Genomic DNA, 17,527 nt, shown 5'->3' with positions numbered 1-17,527 from the left:
CTCATCATATTAAGATAATTGATTGGGTATAATCGGAAAATTATTGGAGTCAGTAGTATTTTTATATGACAAAATAAAACAATATAATAAAAACAGTTTAATTACTAATATGATTTACACTCAAATATGTAAATATATTAATAACACAATAAAGTCATATTATTGGACACCACATTAGAATTTCGTAAGCACAAAGCTTCACCACACATAAATACATTACACAAGCAACCCGAACATTACACAATACATTACCGAAACAAGCACACCACAAATACTTAGCTAATGTGTTGAACGGCATCGGGGTCGAACTCTTCCAGCTCCGAAATCAATAAATCAATAACCGTTCGATATACAATTCGACAAGATTCGAGTGATTTCAATGCCAATTAAAAAGTAGCACTTGCTTAAATCAAGATTAGACACTTCTAGATAGCAATGTTAGAAAGGCCATTCACCATGCAGCACACTAATCGTCTCAATATCACTCTTATTGGTGACCGAGCACGGTAGTTAATAAGAATAGGTTGACTAATCATTAACCGACTGTACAAATGGCAACTGAGTTATTAGAGTATCACAATGTCTTGCTGAAGAGTCTCTTCACGGAGGCAATCATTGAACAGCAAGAACCGGTAGCTATAAACCAGCTTGTAAGTGACTTTGACAATGTCACATACCATATCTCGACGCCTGAGGCGAAGTCTAAAATTCTTGTCTCGATGTACATCAAAAGTTGGAAGGACCTTGTCAAATATGGCGCCCAAGATATCATAAAACGTGAATACAAGGACCTTGTTACAGAAACTGAACAAGGATACGATTTTTCACTTCTCATTGATCTTGACAAACTGCCAAACTCACTTGAGGAGCGAATGAAGCTTGTAGCTGACCTGTCACTACTTCGCCGAAACACGATGGCCGCTCCGTTTGAGTTGGCTTTCAAGAAGTTTCAGGCTATGAACAAAGAGGCAACCCAGAATGGGCTCGATTATTACCAGCCTTCAGCACAGGACCTGGAAATCATGTCAATCCACTATCGCGATGAGGAATCTATTTTTATTCAACCAAACTTTGATCGCGTAACGGTAACATTCGGTACTGTGTTCAAGGATGAAACGGACCAAGTGTTTGGAAAGGTGTTCCTTCAGGAGTTCGTTGATGCACGCCGTCGCGCTATTCAGAATGCCCCACAAGTGCTCTACAGCAAACAGCCACCCCTTGAACTTAGAGAGCTCATCAAGAAAGATGCGGGTAATGTCGGCTATGTCACGTTCGTACTATTTCCGGCACACTTGACAGCCCAGCGTCAGGAAAGATGCATCTCACACATCCAAACCTTCAGAGATTATTTCCATTACCACATCAAGTGCTCGAAAGCATATGTGCACTCGCGTATGCGATTCCGCACTGATGAGTTCCTCAAGGTATTGAACAGGGCTAAGCCTGAAAATATTGAGCGCGAACGGAAGACAGCAAGCGGGCGTCGTTTTGCTGCACGCTAGAATTTACTATAAAGATTATAGAAGAGTAGTCTTAAACCTATGTTGTGCGTGGTTCAAGAATCAATTGGCCTTGAGCCTTCGAAAATTGCTCCCCGAAGCGATAGATACAATTTCCACGAAGAATGGTCTCGATAACTTTCCCGCGAACTTTCATGCCATTATAAGGTGAATATTTGTTTTTGAAAAACATTTTCGACTGGTCGAATTCCCAGGAGGCCTCTGGGTCGAAAACGCAGAAATCTGCATCTTTACCAACTTCGATGCTACCCTTACGAGACTCGAGCCCGCACTGTTTAGCTGTGTTGAGGGAAGTCCAACGAGAGATATCAGCCAAAGTAATACTACGCTCCGAAGCCTGTGACCAAAGAATACTCAAACCAAGTCCAATACTCGAGATTCCACCCCAAGCAGACATGAAATCACCCTCTTCTAGCTTCTTGAGATTTGGTGTGCATGGTGAATGGTCGCTCACGACAGAATCAATGACTCCTTCTTTCAAAGCGTTCCAAAGGCCATCACGGTTTTTAGAAGACCGGATTGGGGGGCAACATTTGAAAAGCGTACACTTATCTTCTACACCCTCAGAAGCAAGGGTGAGATAGTGGAAGCACGTTTCGGCAGACAACTTGCCTCCATTCTTCTGTGCGCTCTCCACAAGGCCAGTAGCTTCCGCAGATGCGAGATGAACAATATGCAGAGGTACGTCAGGTGCCCGGCTCATTGCGGAAATAATTGCTTTGATAGCGTCAACTTCAAAACGATCCGGACGTGACTCTAAGAAAGTTTGATAGGCAGAGGGATCACCGCCATTGGACTGGGCAGCACAAGTGTCTAGCTCAGCATGGAACATCATTATAGTTGGCTGACCAGTTAACTTGGCTAAGGCAGTATCAATGTCGCTTAAAGACACTTGGGGGAACTCCTCAACACCTGAGTCCATCATGAAACACTTGAACCCACGAACGCCCTTTTTGATCAAAGGAAGAAGTTCGTTTTCATTCCCGGGAATAACACCGCCCCAGAATGCGACATCGACCCAGCATTGACCAGTTGCCGCAGAGACTTTAGTGTCGAAGTTCTCAACGGTTGTAGTTGGAGGGATTGCATTTAACGGCATATCCACAACGGTTGTCACACCTCCAGCAGCTGCAGCTTTTGTACCAGATTCAAATCCTTCCCAGTCGGTACGACCCGGCTCATTAAGATGAACGTGTGCATCTACAATCCCGGGTAAAATCACCAGATTACCATAACTGTTGGCACCATCCTGAAGTCCACTGACAATCTCAGTTATCACACCATTCTCAAAGGTAATAGTAGCTGGTACGAGCTTGTCATCGATAAGAACTCTCTTAGACGATATTTTGGAACTGCCATTCATTGTGATCTTGTTAGGAACAATACAAGTTGACTCGGAGAACACCGCGTTAGATATGGCGGGGAATTAACCCTTACCTCATAGGTACGTCTTGCGAGCGAAGCATGATCTTAGTTATCCTTCCAAGTTTATCATATGATGAAAAATTTTCTACATAGTAGCCCTCAGCGTATGCTGAAGTCCTTTGACCGGGCGCGGCACGATGAAGAAAACGCTTCGCTCTTACCTTGTTACGTAGAAGTGTGCACTATTCTGATTCAAATCTTGGAAAGGAGTTACTGCTTGACCGTAAAGTAGGTTATGCATTAATATTGACATAGACAAGAATTAGTTTTAATGGAGCTCTAGTTGAATCGTTTGGGCCTGCAATATTTGACTGCCTGCAAAAGTTCGAGGCAAACTTCTTTTGCATGGTTTAAATATCGAGCTTTATAAATAACAAATGCCTAATCATGGTCATACCTATTCTCTCGCTAAGTGAGAGAAGGTTTCTCACTTTTTATTCTATTGGTGCCACCCAGACGCTCTCAATAAAGGTTGAGGAAGCCAGGCTCCTAGCTCGATAGATTTCTGGAACTTGGCTCTGGCTTTGGATCGCTGGCCTAGTTGTAACAACGAAATTCCGTGTAGTATCCAAACATTGGGATCTGCAGTATAGGGCTTTGACAGTACAAGGTCTTCTAATTGCTCGCATACATCGCGAGGTGAATAACTTACTAGCCTCATTAGCAGTAAGTAAGGTAGAAGCTCTTGAGACCGAGGCCAGATTTTCCATAACGATTTTCGATAGCTTCGACCACTAGGATAATTGATGAATAGCCAGTCCAAAAATTTAAGCCCAGATTCAAGATTTCCGTATCTGTAGTTCAAAAGTTCTATCCCGATTGTCCAGTACTGTCGAACATCCACGTCTGCGAATCGAATTAATAAGGGAAACACTCTCCAGGCTGTTTCCAGATCTGACCTTAAGATAGAAATATGTAGAATTGTAACCAAGGTCTGAAGGTGCTTGACGCGGAAGCCTCTATGTATCCAATCGTCATCCTCTGAATTCAAGGTTAACCAATAATGAGCCTTATAATTAGACCTAGCAACCAAAATACTGGCTTTGGCACTTAACCTGGCTTTATTTCTAATCTTCATTGGTTTCTTCACGACAGAAGGCTGCTGGCTGGATCGGGGAAGGTTATGTAGACCCATTTTAGCTAGCTCGTACAACCTCAGAGGGCTGTAGCCGATTCGCCTCGAAAATCCAGTATCCGGCGTAGCATTGAATTTCTGCGACGTCTGAAGGACATTACCTTCTTCGTCATAAACGTCATTACTAGTGAGCCCAAGGTAATGAACCTGCTCTCTCGAGCCTTTGACGTTGGTTGATTTGACATACCGCTCCAGGTTCTCCTTCTTACTTTGGCCGAAATCCTTTATTTCGTCTTCTCGGAATTTACTTCTGAATCGTGCTTTTGTCCCTGTACGAACAAATTCTCTGGTGGGAAAACATGGGTGCTCGAACATAGTCACAGACCATACGATTACACAACTTGTTTTATGGAAAAACGAAACTAGATCGGGCACTAAACTTTACAACGTTGCTGATACCTCAAATTGAATTATACGACTAAAAACATATTTGTATGTCCCCAACATGGTTTAACCCAACCGTCCATTAGCCGATGGCCGTACGCAGGGTGTAGGAATATGCTGGGACGCTCCGAGCTCAGTCCGAGGACGAGCTCAAAGAACGGATACACTATTTGACTTGTCGACAGGGCCGTCATTAAAAGCTTCATACCAAAAAGTCCACTTCCACGCTTGTGTCGAGACGCCAACTGTAGTGAGATAATACCTTATCACACATTAGCAGACGCAAGTCAACATGAGCGAACTTTGGGACAGAAAATATTTAAGTACGAGAGATAGGCCGGGTAACACATACTTTTGGCAGGATCTCCCGAAAAGAATTAGTTAAGCAGATGCCAAAAATTTCAAGGAGCGGCAGAGCGGATGAGGCTCTTAAAGCTTCTCAAATAGCCGTATCCTCATTTGATGAGAATGCTTTGATTCGCAAAATGGCAGACAATAGTCGCCCTGTTCGCGAAAAAGCACTCAAAGCGTTGGCACAATACTTGGCAACTCCGCAGACACTTGATCAACTTAAGTTGAAAAAGCTTTGCAAAGGCATATTTTATGCTATGTGGTACTGTGATCGTCCAATCACGCAGCAGAATTTGGCTAGTGAGATTGCAACACTGCCAGAGAAAATCAAGTCGAAAAACTACTGGAACTTTGTCAACTCCTTTTGGACCGTATTGATCCGAGAATGGCACTCTATTGATTCACACCGCATCAACAAGTTTTATTTATTAATTCGTCGGTTTTTTTTCGCATTGATGGTGCATCTTTATGAAAGTAAATGGTCTTCCGAGGAGCTAGACTCGTACATCAACAGTATGGCAACCGGCCCGTTGAATGTGGATAACCCCAAAGTCCCGCATGCAATAAGACTCCACTTATGTGACATTTATTTCGATGAAATTGACAGATTGCGTGAACAAGCTGACGAAATACCGTACAGTGAGCTTTTGAGTCCTATCGAAGCTTTGGCGAATTTCTCTAGCTTCAAAATCATTAAAGCTCGAGCAAAAGACGCGCTTTCAGATCCTCGTTTACGCGAATGGGGCCTCAAAGAAACATCCGAAGCCTTTGTCTCTTCGGAGGAGGAGCTGGATGATTGGGAGGGATTTGACTAGTATAGGCAGTAATTAATCTCTTCCAAAGGTTAGATAATTAATGGATAACGAAAAAATCGTGGTGGGATCCGACGGCAAAAAAGTCGCCCAACGAATACCAGGTTTTGTCGCAGCAGAAGTTTGGTATAAAAGAAACGCAATCAATGAACTGAAAAGCAATAAGGAGAATGTTGATTTGGAGTATGCAGCTAAGCGCGATCCATACGCAAATTACGATTCGTCCATGGTGAGTAAATCGAGTCATTCGCTCAAACGAAGAAACATCATGTCGAACTTAACAGCCGATAAAAAGCCAATCATTGATGAGTATTCAAAAGTTGTAGCTGTCTCGTCTCAAAGAGAGCGGAGCGATTTAGCGCACTATTTGGAAGATGTACCTAAGCTTGAGTTCGACATTGAAGCTAGTACTGTTACTTCGCCAATACAAAACTCTCACTCTAAACCTATGAACCTCAAAACAAATCAGGAAGCTAGTGGAATGCCAGAGTCAGAGTTAATTTGCAAACAATCCATGACACAGAGCTCGGTCCTTGCAGCGGCAGATTACGGAGAGGAAGTCAAACAGAGGAACGGACACAAAGCTGTGTTCGGGTCATTTTTCCAAAATAACGAATGGGGCTATAAATGCTGCAAGTCACTGACATTTAATTCCAATTGCAGCGCAACCTGATTTCTCTCCAAAATTGAGTGGCAAGCCTCCTACACAGAGAATACGGCTCACATGAGCACTATCTCTGTGGGCATTCACTTATACGCTCAATGTGTAAAATTTTTTTTTGATCTTTATTCTTAGCAAGAGATTTGAAGATATGCTCCATATTGAAGACATAAGATATGATAACTGAAAAAGCAAGGGCGAGGTTTAGTACTCGTTGGTCCTGAGAAAATGAACTAACGCTGATCGTAATGTGCAGGGCGTAGACATTCAGGTTAGTCACCTTGTATTCGTTTCCATCTTGAAGTTATATTTTTTAAGCAAAATCGAAGTGTACAGAGGCCAAATCCGCAATCGATAAGTTTTAAAGCAATCTATTTATTTCAAGTGTTATCACGGGCGCATCTATTCCCAATTCAGAATGAAATACGGCGTCCAACTTCCCTCCCGCTCTGTACCGGAATGGCGTGCACATAATATTCTTTACAACGATATTCGAGATACAATTACCCAGGAGACTTCAGGCAATCTTATTACCGCTGATGGATATAACACAATATTTTCTTTGCTCAATGATGAATACCAAAATGTTAACCTGTTTGTCAAATCAAAACTTGGCGAAATTGAGCAGCGATTGCGCACGTGCCAACGTCTTGTAGCCGCAATTTCAAGTTTGGATTCGGGCTCTCGCAACAAACTGGAAGATCTTCAAAGCACTTCAGAAATGACTAGGGACACGAATATATACCAGCTTCAATGCGAGGTGGCTAAGGTTTCACGCGATGTCCAACATTTAAGCCGGTTCGCAGGCGCACAATTCACTGGCTTCAGAAAACTCATCAAAAAATTCCGCAAGTTAGCGCCAAAGGACGGGCCACAGCTTCATGAATTCGAGAGATTGTTAAACGGCTCAGAGTCATTTGCCAGTATTGATTTCACCTCTATCTTTCTAGAGTTATCCTTATTGTATGATATGATTCGCTCAGGAAGGTTTAGCCCTTTCAAGTCATTGCCGCCATGGACGTTGAATGGCCCTAGCAGTAAACCTCTTGAAACGCGGCTGTGTCAGTTTGATGTTAGAATGGTTTCTACGCCTGCAAAAACAATTTATTATTGGATTCACAGTGAAGATATTGTTCAAGTTCAAGTGTCTTTGCTCCAAAATTTAAGCCTTCTAGCCGGAAGCGACCACTCACAAGTCACGCGCACGACTTTTTATGATGACGAGGAGTTTGATTGTGCTGTCAGAAAGCGAGAGCCAGCACAGACATGTCAAGTCGAACTGTTAGAGAATGGAGATGTCAGTGCGAAATCCAGAACTGTTTTCTGTGCACCCACGGGAGGAATAAGGCATTTTTGCGCTGCTACTCTCAGCTCGAAAGTTGAGCACAAGCTTTACACAGGTGCACTCACTTCGAAGGACCTGGATAGTTTGGATAATAATGCCAAGTTCGCACTTGGTTGGGCACTTTCTAGGCAGATCAAACCTCGAGCTACTGTGGTTTCGAGTCGCTTGCGATATGAGACGAACTTCGCCACGACCGATGCAGAGATTCAACACGTATGGGCAGTCATAGATAGTGACCTCGTCGTTCAAAACTGCAGGAACTCCTTGTCCAAGTTTCCATACCATGTTCTGCAAATTCGATTCACAGGGCAAGATGCACCTAAATGGCTCGAAGATATGGGAAAATCACACTTGATGCACCCAGTGTCGGAATCCTTTTCATCTTATCATTATGCATTGTATCTTGCTCAAAACAAGAAGGTGTTCTGGTCTTCGCCCAGTTGGGCCAAAATACTCGAGAAAGGAGAAGATATAAGAAAGGCACCAAAGCCGGCGCGACAACAGAGATCTAAGCGAAGCACACAAACTCTACGGAGACAAAGTGGTAGTAGCAGCGGTGGGGCAGGTGGTGGAAATATTTTATTAAATGATACAACTGCCAACGACAGCACCAGGTACTGGAATGAGTTTGACAACCCGGAGGATGAAGATGATGAAAATGCGTTCAGCGTTTTTGTGAACGATGAGGATGAAGAGTTAGTGCGGATGATGCGGGCAGAGGCACTATCACAACCTTTAATGAAATTCTCACAAACTGTTCGCAGAAGTGTTCGTCATGTAAAGCAGTTGCTTGGGCTAGAATTCAGCACCGCCGATGAGTATCCATCGAATTCTCCTTGTTCAAGTGAGACACAGAGCTTGTTAGGCACTGATCGTTTGAGTGGCACACAGTACTCTCCTCGACTAATACCGACAGATATTGGACCAGACCTCGAGACTGATAACGCCCTTGTTAGAACGCGTTTACAACATCGTGAAAACATGATGATGGCAATGCTGACGACTGTCTGCTTGACGCTGGCAGCTATTATTGACGTTATGGTTTACGCAATCCTCTTGAGTGAGGATGTAGAGGACTTGGTTGTGGGGGCCCAAGTGGTGCTTGTTGTTGGCCTTTTGCTCAGCGCTATTCTCGCCACACTAGGCGCTATGGCTTTCGGACTACACAACCCAAGTAACTGGCCGTCACAGGTATGTGTACATGGCTTCTGGTTCGCAGTCATGTGCTTCGGAGTGGGTGGAATCTCTTGGATTGTTACCACTTAATCCTGCCCTGCATTTGTCGTCACGCTCTCAACTGTCATCCCCGGGTTCTTTCCAAATTTACGCAGACATGCAGATTCTCCACTTTCTAAGTACTCGTCCCGACTCAAAAACCAAAGAGCTTTCGAGGCCTGGGTCCCCATCACAGACCCTCCGTTCCAAGCGTAGCTTATGGGATCGGGCGGAGTGGCCACTCGAACAGTTACACCTTGTGGGGCTAGGAGCCTTAAATCTCTCTCCAGGCGATCAGAAAAGCCCATTAGTTTGGCTGTACCACCCGCAAGAATAATATTACCCCAAAGAAGCGGCTGAATTATTGGAGACGTACTCGATATACTCTGTGCAACCGCTTCTGCAACGCCAGCTTGGTCGAAATCAGCTTCCCTTGGATCGAAGAGTGCTTCGGGTATTGAAAACCTTTCATTTGCCAGAACCAGCAGCTGGTGCTCGCCTTCCTTTTGGAGTCGACGAATTTCGTAGGGGTCATCTAGAACACGACCAAAGTTCGAATTCTTATGGTCGGGGAGCAGGTATCCTTTTTGCACACTATGCTTATTTATTTTCCATTTGTTGAGGTCGTCATTGAAATCTCTGGAAACGTAGCAAAGTTGCTCTTTTATAGTGTTGATCAGGTAGGTCTCATCCATCATGTTGTAGTATTTAAAAGATATTGTTTCCTTGAGGTAATTTGTGAGCACTTTTCCCGCTACATCTACTCGCCTAATGGAGCTGTATTTTGCGTTGCCTCGTATGACTGGCACAATATTCGTTGCGTTGAATCCAGCGTCTACCACCAAGCATGCATCTGACGGAGTACTGGAAGTTTCCTGACCAAAAAGTGAATCTGTGTTATTCCATGGGACCAGACTTGCGGCAGTACATCGCCTGTAATGATTGAAGTTATATTCCTCAAATACTATCTGATCAGCATGGATCGAGAGTGCCGGCAGTGAATAAGGCGCTTCGGTATAAATAAGTCCGCTACTAGCAACATCAAAACTTCTTAGTAGAGTCTCATTGTCAAAAATCCAGTCCCAGATGGTCTTCTGTAGCTCCCAAGATGCTAAGTGGCCTCGTTCAACTGGTCTCCGAAACTGCAGCGATGTGAAGTCACGGCACTTACACATCTCGTTTGCAACAAAAACCTGCCTATCTCTCGATCTAGCTATCCCATTGAAAACAGAAATGCACTCACCTCCGGCTAGCCCTACCTTTATGTTGTACCCGCCATTATCGAGCACAAGGACGTTCTCCATTGATGACAAAGGTATCTTCGATTTGTTTGTTTATAATCCAAAAAACCAAACTTACAAGCCTAATTGAGACGCGTCAATGGAGCCAAAAACCCCACAAAGGAGACCTAATTACTTGGACATAGCAAGTGGAAGCGTTCCAGACTTCAAAGCCTCTACTGGTTTGAGACCATCGCCGTATTTAAATGATTCCCCGAACCTTGAACACCCTTCTTCGCCAACAAGAAGTATAACTGCAAATAACGCATCGCCTCGTCCTGATTTCTCCCCTGCACGTTCGCCACAGTTTGCTGATGTAGAGACATCACCGTTACGCTCTCCATCAACCCCCACACAAGATCTCCCCACGAGAATTGCTTCCACAACTCCACGCCTCGTTATACAAAAGCTTGTTCTTATCAACTTTAAAAGCTATGCAGGACGTCAGGAGATTGGACCTTTCAATACGAACTTTAGTGCTGTTGTCGGTCCAAACGGTTCTGGAAAAAGTAACGTGATTGACTCGCTTCTTTTTGTTTTTGGATTCCGTGCGACTAAAATGCGCCACACGAGACTTACAGCACTTATACACAAATCAGAAGCTTTTCCCGATCTGCAAGAAGCTCGTGTAGAGGTACACTTTGAGGAGGTTATTGACACACCGCTAGGAAGTGAAAAAATTCAAGGTTCAGAACTCGTCATCAGCAGAGAGATATCGCACAGCTCTGGTTCTAGCTATTTCATTAACAACCGCTCATCCACATATACTGAAGTGACGTCACTTCTCAAGGGTCGTGGAATTGACCTGGATCACAAACGCTTTTTGATCCTTCAGGGTGAAGTTGAGAGTATAGCTTTGATGAAACCTAAAGCGGATGGAGAGGGCGATGATGGCCTTCTGGAGTATCTTGAGGATATCATTGGCACTAGTCAGTACAAACAGAAAATCAAAGAGACTGAAGGCCAGTTAGAAGGGTTGAAAACGGAAGTCGGTGAGAAGCGTGGCCGCATGGAGATTTCTGAGCGTGATCTGGACCAGTTGGATAATAAACGGAAGGATATCGCTTTTTACATGAAGCATCACAATATCATAACTGTTGCTCGGTCTTCTCTGTACCAGATCGAAATGCACAATGCTGCTGCGGAAGAATCTCAAGCAACAACAAACCTTCAGGCTGCTAAGCAAGAGCTTTGTACGGAGAAAGGAAAGATCAACGATTTGGAAGGTGATTTAAAAAAATATAAACTTGCGCTAGACAGTGCTAGTCACGATTTGAAAAAAGCGGAATCTGCGGTGTCTAGTAAGGAGAAATTATACCAGCAAGCAAAAATGTCACACGTGAAGCTTAAAACTCGGTTACAACAACTTCAGGTTCAATCGAGAAAAGTGGAGAAGACCGTTCAAGCGACAACCAATGACAGTGAGCTTGCGAGGGCATGGCTCAAGAATTTTGCCCTGGATCGTGATCACCAGTTGCAGCTGCAGCAGAAGCTGGCAGAAACCCTCGAGAATGAGGAAAAAGCACTTGAAGATATTCAAGCTACACTCCAGGATAAAACCAAGGTGTTCAGTGATCGAATCGAGAAAATCCAGCGGGAGGTGGAGCCTTGGAGAGTCAAGATTCAAACGAAAGAAGCATCAATAGCTAAGCTTAAATCAGATCTTTCTTTCATGAAGGCCCGCCAGGAAGAGGATCTTGATAAGTGGAAGGAGACAACTCGCATTGCTCAAGAGATTTCAGACCAGGGGATGAAATCTGCAGCACACCTTAAATCGCTCCAACAGGAACAACGTCAAAATAAGGATACATTCCAAAAGGTGGAAGATGATCTGAGTACTATCGACCACACTATGAAAACTCTTGCACAAAAGGTGGCAACACAGAGAGCTGCTGTAGCCTCTGCACGTGACTCGAGACAAGCGCAGCAGTCTCAAGATAGAATGCTGTCGGCACTTTTGGAAATGCGAGATAAAGACGAGCTTCATGGATTCTATGGTCGACTTGGTAGTCTTGCGACAATTGAAAAGCAGTTTGACGTCGCAGTCTCCACTTCTTGTCCAAGGCTCGATGATTTTGTTGTTGATACTGTCGAGACTGGTCAGAAATGCATACAACTCCTACGCAAAAACAAGCTGGGCACTGCTAGATTCATCCTCCTAGACCAGCAGAGCCCACCCGTAACGAATATGACAACACCTCCAGGGGTTAGTCGTTTATATGATCTTATCAAGGTGGAGAACCCTCATTTTCTTTCCGCATTTTATTCGGTTATGGGTGATACCCTGGTTGCTCGCACACCCGATGAGGCCAGGCGCATTGCTTTTGGGGGCAACAAAAGATATCGCGTTGTTTCACTCCAGGGGGTCCTGATAGAACCGTCAGGAACAATGTCCGGTGGAGGGGAGCCATCACGAGGCAAAATGATGATCAGAGGGTCTGCTGGAGTTAAAGGGATTATTTCTGCTGAGACCATGGGTGAGCTTGAACAGACGCTCGCAAGCTTGGAAATGGAACTTTTAGAGGCTCGCAGTACCAAGCAGGAGCTGGAAAATCAGCGACAAGAGCTTAAGGAGAGAATTTCCAAGTCCGGGACTGAGATAGCGAAAACTAAACTTGCATTTGATCAGTTGACGCAGCAGATGAACGATGCGAAATCGAAACGTCGAGAGCTCAAGACTGTATACGAGAAAAGATTGGAAGCAGATGGTCCATCACGGGAAAGTGCCGAGGTTAACATAGGTGTGCTCGAAAATGAGAAGCAGGTGCTTTTAGCTGAATCGGGATCTCTTGAACAAGAAATAGCTGATTTACAGGAGAGAATATTGGCTGCAGGTGGTATTGAGTTAAGGATGCAATCTTCAAAAGTCAATGACTTGCGAGAAAAATCGTCTTCAATCACTGACCAGCTCGCTCAGCTTAATGATGAGCGGGCCCGCCAAGAAACTCTAGTGAAGCGCTATGAGTCAACACTTGAAGATGCCCAGAGAGAACTCGGTTGTGTTGGTAATGACCTGTTGGCGATACAAAGTCAAATCAATCAATCTGAAAAGCAAGAACTTAACTTAGCTGCCGAACTCGAAGGTGAACATGCTCGAAGTATCGCTGCTACAGACAAGGCGCAAGACCTTACAGATACCCTAGAACAAACTCAAAACGCCATTGATGAACTCTCCTCAGCTGTGATCGAGTTAAGAAAACGAGTAGAGAATCAGGAAGCTAGAAAGAGGTCTGCATCAAAACATATTCAGGAGTTTGAATCCAAGCTAGACAAACTGCATGTCTATGATCTTCGCCAAGCTGCAGATTTACGCTACCCTGAAGAAGTTGAACCTTTGCCGCAGCTGAACCGCTTGAATAAGGATGAGCTTGAGCGTCTTGATGTTGCTACACTTGAACAGTCTTTAAAAACCTCCGAAAAGCTGCTTGAGGGCCGTAGGATTGATTTGACAATACTGGAGGATTATCAGACTCGATTTGGCGAGTACACAAACAGACGTGACGCTGTTAATGATGCTGTGGAACGCTATGAAAAGCTTGAAGCCTGCACTAAGTCACTGAAACAGCGGAGATTTGAGGAGTTTATGGATGGGTTTCAGACGATCTCTGACAAACTAAAGGAAATGTACCAAATGATCACAATGGGGGGAAATGCAGAGCTCGAACTAGTAGATCATCTAGACCCATTCGCAGAGGGAATTTTATTCAGCGTGATGCCCCCCAAGAAAAGTTGGCGCAATATTGCCAATTTATCAGGAGGCGAGAAAACGCTGAGCTCTTTAGCTCTTGTTTTTGCACTGCACCATTACAAGCCTACACCACTCTATGTAATGGACGAGATAGACGCGGCGCTGGATTTCCGCAATGTTTCTATTGTCGCAAACTACATCAAAGAGCGCACTACCAATGGTCAATTTATCGTGATATCACTCAGGAATAACATGTTTGAGTTGGCAAGTAGACTGGTTGGAATTTACAAAGTCAACAACATGACTAGAAGCGTTACCATAGTGAACAACCCCGTGAGTTCTTAGTATTGTAAAAATAATCACTTGAACTCGTAAAAACAATAGCCAAGCTGGCAGGCTTTATTTTAAAAGTATCAATCACCCAATTGGATTATTAACATGATCTTCAAACAGATCAGAAGTGTAAACGCAAGTGCCCGGTTGCACAGCAAACTCTACTCGTCTACAACACATTTCGGGTACCGAACAGTAGCTCAAGAAGAGAAAGAAAAATTAGTTCGTGGTGTATTCTCGAATGTTGCTGAAAACTACGATTATATGAATGATGCCATGTCAGCCGGTATTCACAGGTTGTGGAAGGATCATTTTGTCTCAAAGATTGACCCTGGACGCCGTCCTGGTGGGAATGAGTTATCTTTCTTGGATATTGCAGGAGGAACAGGTGATATTGCGTATCGTATTCTTGAGCACGCCGCTAAAGAGCACGGTGACTTCGAAAGCAAAATGATCATTAGTGACATCAACCCAGAGATGCTGGGTGAAGGCGTCAAGCGTTTTGAAAATACTAAATACCATTCGAAATCACGTCAAGGTGAAAGAGTTTCGTTTAAGGTTCAAAATGCGGAGGTTCTTGACGAAATCCCTGATAATTCGCAGGACCTGTATACTGTCTCATTTGGCATCCGAAACTTCACTGATATTCCCAAAGCTCTAAGTACAGCGCACAGAGTCTTGAAGCCTGGTGGAGTTTTTGCATGTCTTGAGTTTAGTAAAGTGACGAATCCGCTTCTAGCTCAAGTTTACTCGACTTATTCTTTCAACGTGATCCCTCTCTTGGGTCAGGTGCTAGTTGGTGACCATGATTCCTACCAATATCTCGTTGAGAGTATCGACCGTTTCCCTGACCAAGAAACTTTTGCTCAGATGATTAGGGATGCTGGCTTTGCTACAAACGGAGCTGGCTATGAGAATTTGACGTTTGGTGTCGCAGCCATCCACACTGGTGTGAAGCCCATCGTATAGATGAATGTCTCTTGTGATAATAAACTAGCAAATCAGGTAATAAAAATAGGCTCCCAGTATGAACAGCCTCTATAGGTAGATCTGGTGGTCGGTGGTAATGATAGTTCTCAATGCAGCGCAACTCTCAGGATGTGTGCATTAAAAGTGCTCCCATTTTGGGAAACAAACACCAACTGTTTATCTGTCCGCACTGGAATATGCCAATATAGGTACTCATCAAGCACCTATTTCGTATATTCCTTATGAGGCAGCATTTATCTCTTCTGAAAACTATATAAAGAGGATATATCTTTTTTCAAGCATACACCTGTTCAAGTTTCAACATGGTACCTCAACCTATTCTTTCGGTCTCCTCACCAACCAAAACACACTTTCGTAACTACGATCATGTAACTTGGTATGTCTCAAACGCTAGACAAGCGTCATCGTATTTCATTTCCCGTTTTGGTTTCACTAGGGTCGCGTACATGGGCCTCGAGACAGGATCCCAAGATATTTGCGGACATGTGGTTCAAAGCGGTAACATTTTGATGGTTTTCAAGAGCTGTTTGAGGTCTACTGCATCTGAGGAAGCTAACTCTCAGATTGTTAACGAAATTCAGCACTTTGTTAAAACGCATGGCGACGGAATCAAGGACATAGCTTTTTCCGTTGACAATGTTCATGACGTTTTGGAAACTGCAAGATCTGCTGGAGCTGAGATTATCGATGAGCCCTTCGACCTATTTGACAAAAACGGCAAAGTTTCAATGGCTAGAGTGAAAGCGTATGGTGATGTTACACACACATTGATCAATCGCGAAGCATATCGGGGCACTTTCCTTCCCAGTTACGCGGACGTTACAGAACAGTACAACCACTACAATTTATTCGGTGAAACCAAGTTTGACTGTGTTGATCACTGCGTTGGTAGTCAAGGCTGGGACGAGATGGAGCCAATCACCCACTTCTACGAGAAAGCATTTGGTTTCCATCGTTACTGGTCAGTCGATGAAAAACAGATTCATACAGACTTTTCTGCATTGAGATCTACAGTAGTGGCATCGGCAGACGAAGTGATCAAAATGCCTATAAACGAGCCAGCAGAAGGCTTGCGCAAGTCCCAGGTTGAAGAGTATTATACGTTCAACGAGGGCCCTGGTATTCAACATATTGCTCTTTTGACACATGATATAATTGAAACCGTTGGAACCCTGATACGCCGGGGAGTTGAGTTCATGAAGGCACCTGATGCCTACTACGACAGACTCCGTTCACGTCTCAGTAAGTCGAAAGTTCATATCAAAGAGGCCCTTGATGATATTCAGCGCTTGAACCTTCTGGTTGATTTCGATGATCGTGGCTATCTACTTCAGATCTTTACACGCCCGCTCACTGACAGGCCAACCGTGTTTTTCGAAATCATCCAGCGTGAAAACTTTGATGGCTTTGGTGCGGGCAACTTCAAGTCTTTATTCGAAGCCATTGAAGCAGAACAATTGGCCCGCGGCACTCTGTGATAATTCTCTGTTTAGTACCATTGAACTTCATTCTTGTTCTACTTTCACATACATTTTTTTCATGCAGGCTTTTGATTTAGCGTTTTACCTACATACAGGAGGGAGGTCCTGAAGATCTGCGACAATTCTTTAACACCAGAACTATCAATTGTCGAGCAGTTATAACATCGCAGTGAAAAAATGTACCCAAAAGTCTGCTCATTCGCGAGAATTTAGCTAAGTAGCATTTTAGTAATTTCTATTAGAAACCTAGCACGAGGAAGCCTTGTTTGCTTTGTAATGCAAGGAACTCCGGCTATATACGAGTTCCCTCCTTTTTTTACAAAACAGATAAATGAACAAACTTGGGCTGCGCAAAAAAGCAACTGGGAAAAAATATGCTTGAACTACTGCAAAGGTATTAATCAATGGACTCTGAACAAAAATAGCCCAGTATTCACCAATTCACGTATTCAGCGGACGTTACCAGCACCAGTCATTCTCGAGCTCTTTAACCACATGGTGGAGGACGGCACAGCAGCATGGAAAATACCGAATGAGGAAGTTTACGTTTATATCAAGAGCCCACATCTGTTGGCTTCTGAGCTAGTGTCTTGGACGGAAGCGACTGGTCATAGTGGTGCGGTCATTACTCTGTTTGAGCTAACTAATGGAGATTTGTCTGGTCTTAGCAGTTTCGAAAGCCTAGATCCCGGCATTCTTTCACAGGTACTCGAAATTGTTTTCAAGCAGGGGAACGCAACAGAAATGCGCGAAGATGGCGAAGTTGTAGGGTTAAAACTGAAGTAAGTTATTTATTCTAGTTCTCAGTTCTCGATATTCTTAGGCATTTTGCCTAACCCACAAATTAAGGCGATGAGGCGCATCGACGTTTTTGTTTTGTCATCCCAGACTACCCACCACTCCACAA

The 17,527-nt window shown here is 43.9% G+C and overlaps 11 protein-coding genes across 11 annotated transcripts; 8 read left to right on the top strand and 3 right to left on the bottom strand.

The window, feature by feature from the left end:
• Positions 1-551: 551 nt before the first annotated feature.
• On the top strand, positions 552-1,502 carry B9G98_01047 (Actin-related protein 2/3 complex subunit 2; the record flags this gene model as incomplete). Its single annotated transcript, XM_024807605.1, has 1 exon — positions 552-1,502. One exon carries the CDS (start codon positions 552-554, stop codon positions 1,500-1,502), a length of 951 nt encoding a protein of 316 aa, XP_024663373.1.
• A 37-nt stretch (positions 1,503-1,539) lies between these two features.
• On the bottom strand, positions 1,540-2,883 carry B9G98_01046 (Allantoinase; the record flags this gene model as incomplete). The annotated part of the gene is made up of 1 exon (XM_024807604.1): positions 1,540-2,883. One exon carries the CDS (start codon positions 2,881-2,883, stop codon positions 1,540-1,542), a length of 1,344 nt encoding a protein of 447 aa, XP_024663372.1.
• A 501-nt stretch (positions 2,884-3,384) lies between these two features.
• B9G98_01045 (RNA polymerase I-specific transcription initiation factor rrn11) lies at positions 3,385-4,395 on the bottom strand (the record flags this gene model as incomplete). Its single annotated transcript, XM_024807603.1, has 1 exon — positions 3,385-4,395. The coding sequence occupies one exon, from the start codon at positions 4,393-4,395 to the stop codon at positions 3,385-3,387; it is 1,011 nt and encodes a 336-aa protein (XP_024663371.1).
• A 458-nt stretch (positions 4,396-4,853) lies between these two features.
• On the top strand, positions 4,854-5,630 carry B9G98_01044 (Ribosomal RNA-processing protein 1; the record flags this gene model as incomplete). Its single annotated transcript, XM_024807602.1, has 1 exon — positions 4,854-5,630. One exon carries the CDS (start codon positions 4,854-4,856, stop codon positions 5,628-5,630), a length of 777 nt encoding a protein of 258 aa, XP_024663370.1.
• Positions 5,631-5,670: 40 nt separating this feature from the next.
• On the top strand, positions 5,671-6,300 carry B9G98_01043 (hypothetical protein; the record flags this gene model as incomplete). Its single annotated transcript, XM_024807601.1, has 1 exon — positions 5,671-6,300. One exon carries the CDS (start codon positions 5,671-5,673, stop codon positions 6,298-6,300), a length of 630 nt encoding a protein of 209 aa, XP_024663369.1.
• A 406-nt stretch (positions 6,301-6,706) lies between these two features.
• On the top strand, positions 6,707-8,899 carry B9G98_01042 (Vacuolar transporter chaperone 4; the record flags this gene model as incomplete). The annotated part of the gene is made up of 1 exon (XM_024807600.1): positions 6,707-8,899. One exon carries the CDS (start codon positions 6,707-6,709, stop codon positions 8,897-8,899), a length of 2,193 nt encoding a protein of 730 aa, XP_024663368.1.
• B9G98_01041 (Actin-like protein ARP6) lies at positions 8,896-10,152 on the bottom strand (the record flags this gene model as incomplete). The annotated part of the gene is made up of 1 exon (XM_024807599.1): positions 8,896-10,152. The coding sequence occupies one exon, from the start codon at positions 10,150-10,152 to the stop codon at positions 8,896-8,898; it is 1,257 nt and encodes a 418-aa protein (XP_024663367.1).
• Positions 10,153-10,228: 76 nt separating this feature from the next.
• On the top strand, positions 10,229-14,161 carry B9G98_01040 (Structural maintenance of chromosomes protein 4; the record flags this gene model as incomplete). The annotated part of the gene is made up of 1 exon (XM_024807598.1): positions 10,229-14,161. One exon carries the CDS (start codon positions 10,229-10,231, stop codon positions 14,159-14,161), a length of 3,933 nt encoding a protein of 1,310 aa, XP_024663366.1.
• A 93-nt stretch (positions 14,162-14,254) lies between these two features.
• On the top strand, positions 14,255-15,118 carry B9G98_01039 (2-methoxy-6-polyprenyl-1,4-benzoquinol methylase, mitochondrial; the record flags this gene model as incomplete). Its single annotated transcript, XM_024807597.1, has 1 exon — positions 14,255-15,118. The coding sequence occupies one exon, from the start codon at positions 14,255-14,257 to the stop codon at positions 15,116-15,118; it is 864 nt and encodes a 287-aa protein (XP_024663365.1).
• A 323-nt stretch (positions 15,119-15,441) lies between these two features.
• B9G98_01038 (putative 4-hydroxyphenylpyruvate dioxygenase 1) lies at positions 15,442-16,617 on the top strand (the record flags this gene model as incomplete). Its single annotated transcript, XM_024807596.1, has 1 exon — positions 15,442-16,617. The coding sequence occupies one exon, from the start codon at positions 15,442-15,444 to the stop codon at positions 16,615-16,617; it is 1,176 nt and encodes a 391-aa protein (XP_024663364.1).
• A 279-nt stretch (positions 16,618-16,896) lies between these two features.
• B9G98_01037 (Vacuolar protein-sorting-associated protein 25) lies at positions 16,897-17,406 on the top strand (the record flags this gene model as incomplete). Its single annotated transcript, XM_024807595.1, has 1 exon — positions 16,897-17,406. The coding sequence occupies one exon, from the start codon at positions 16,897-16,899 to the stop codon at positions 17,404-17,406; it is 510 nt and encodes a 169-aa protein (XP_024663363.1).
• Between the last annotated feature and the right edge of the window lie 121 nt (positions 17,407-17,527).

The sequence above is a fragment of the Wickerhamiella sorbophila genome (genome assembly GCF_002251995.1).
Source record: "Wickerhamiella sorbophila strain DS02 chromosome Unknown contig1, whole genome shotgun sequence".
Classification (NCBI taxonomy): domain Eukaryota; kingdom Fungi; phylum Ascomycota; class Dipodascomycetes; order Dipodascales; family Trichomonascaceae; genus Wickerhamiella; species Wickerhamiella sorbophila.
Note: the sequence above shows the minus strand (reverse complement) of the source record. Positions and strands in the feature narration are given on the sequence as shown.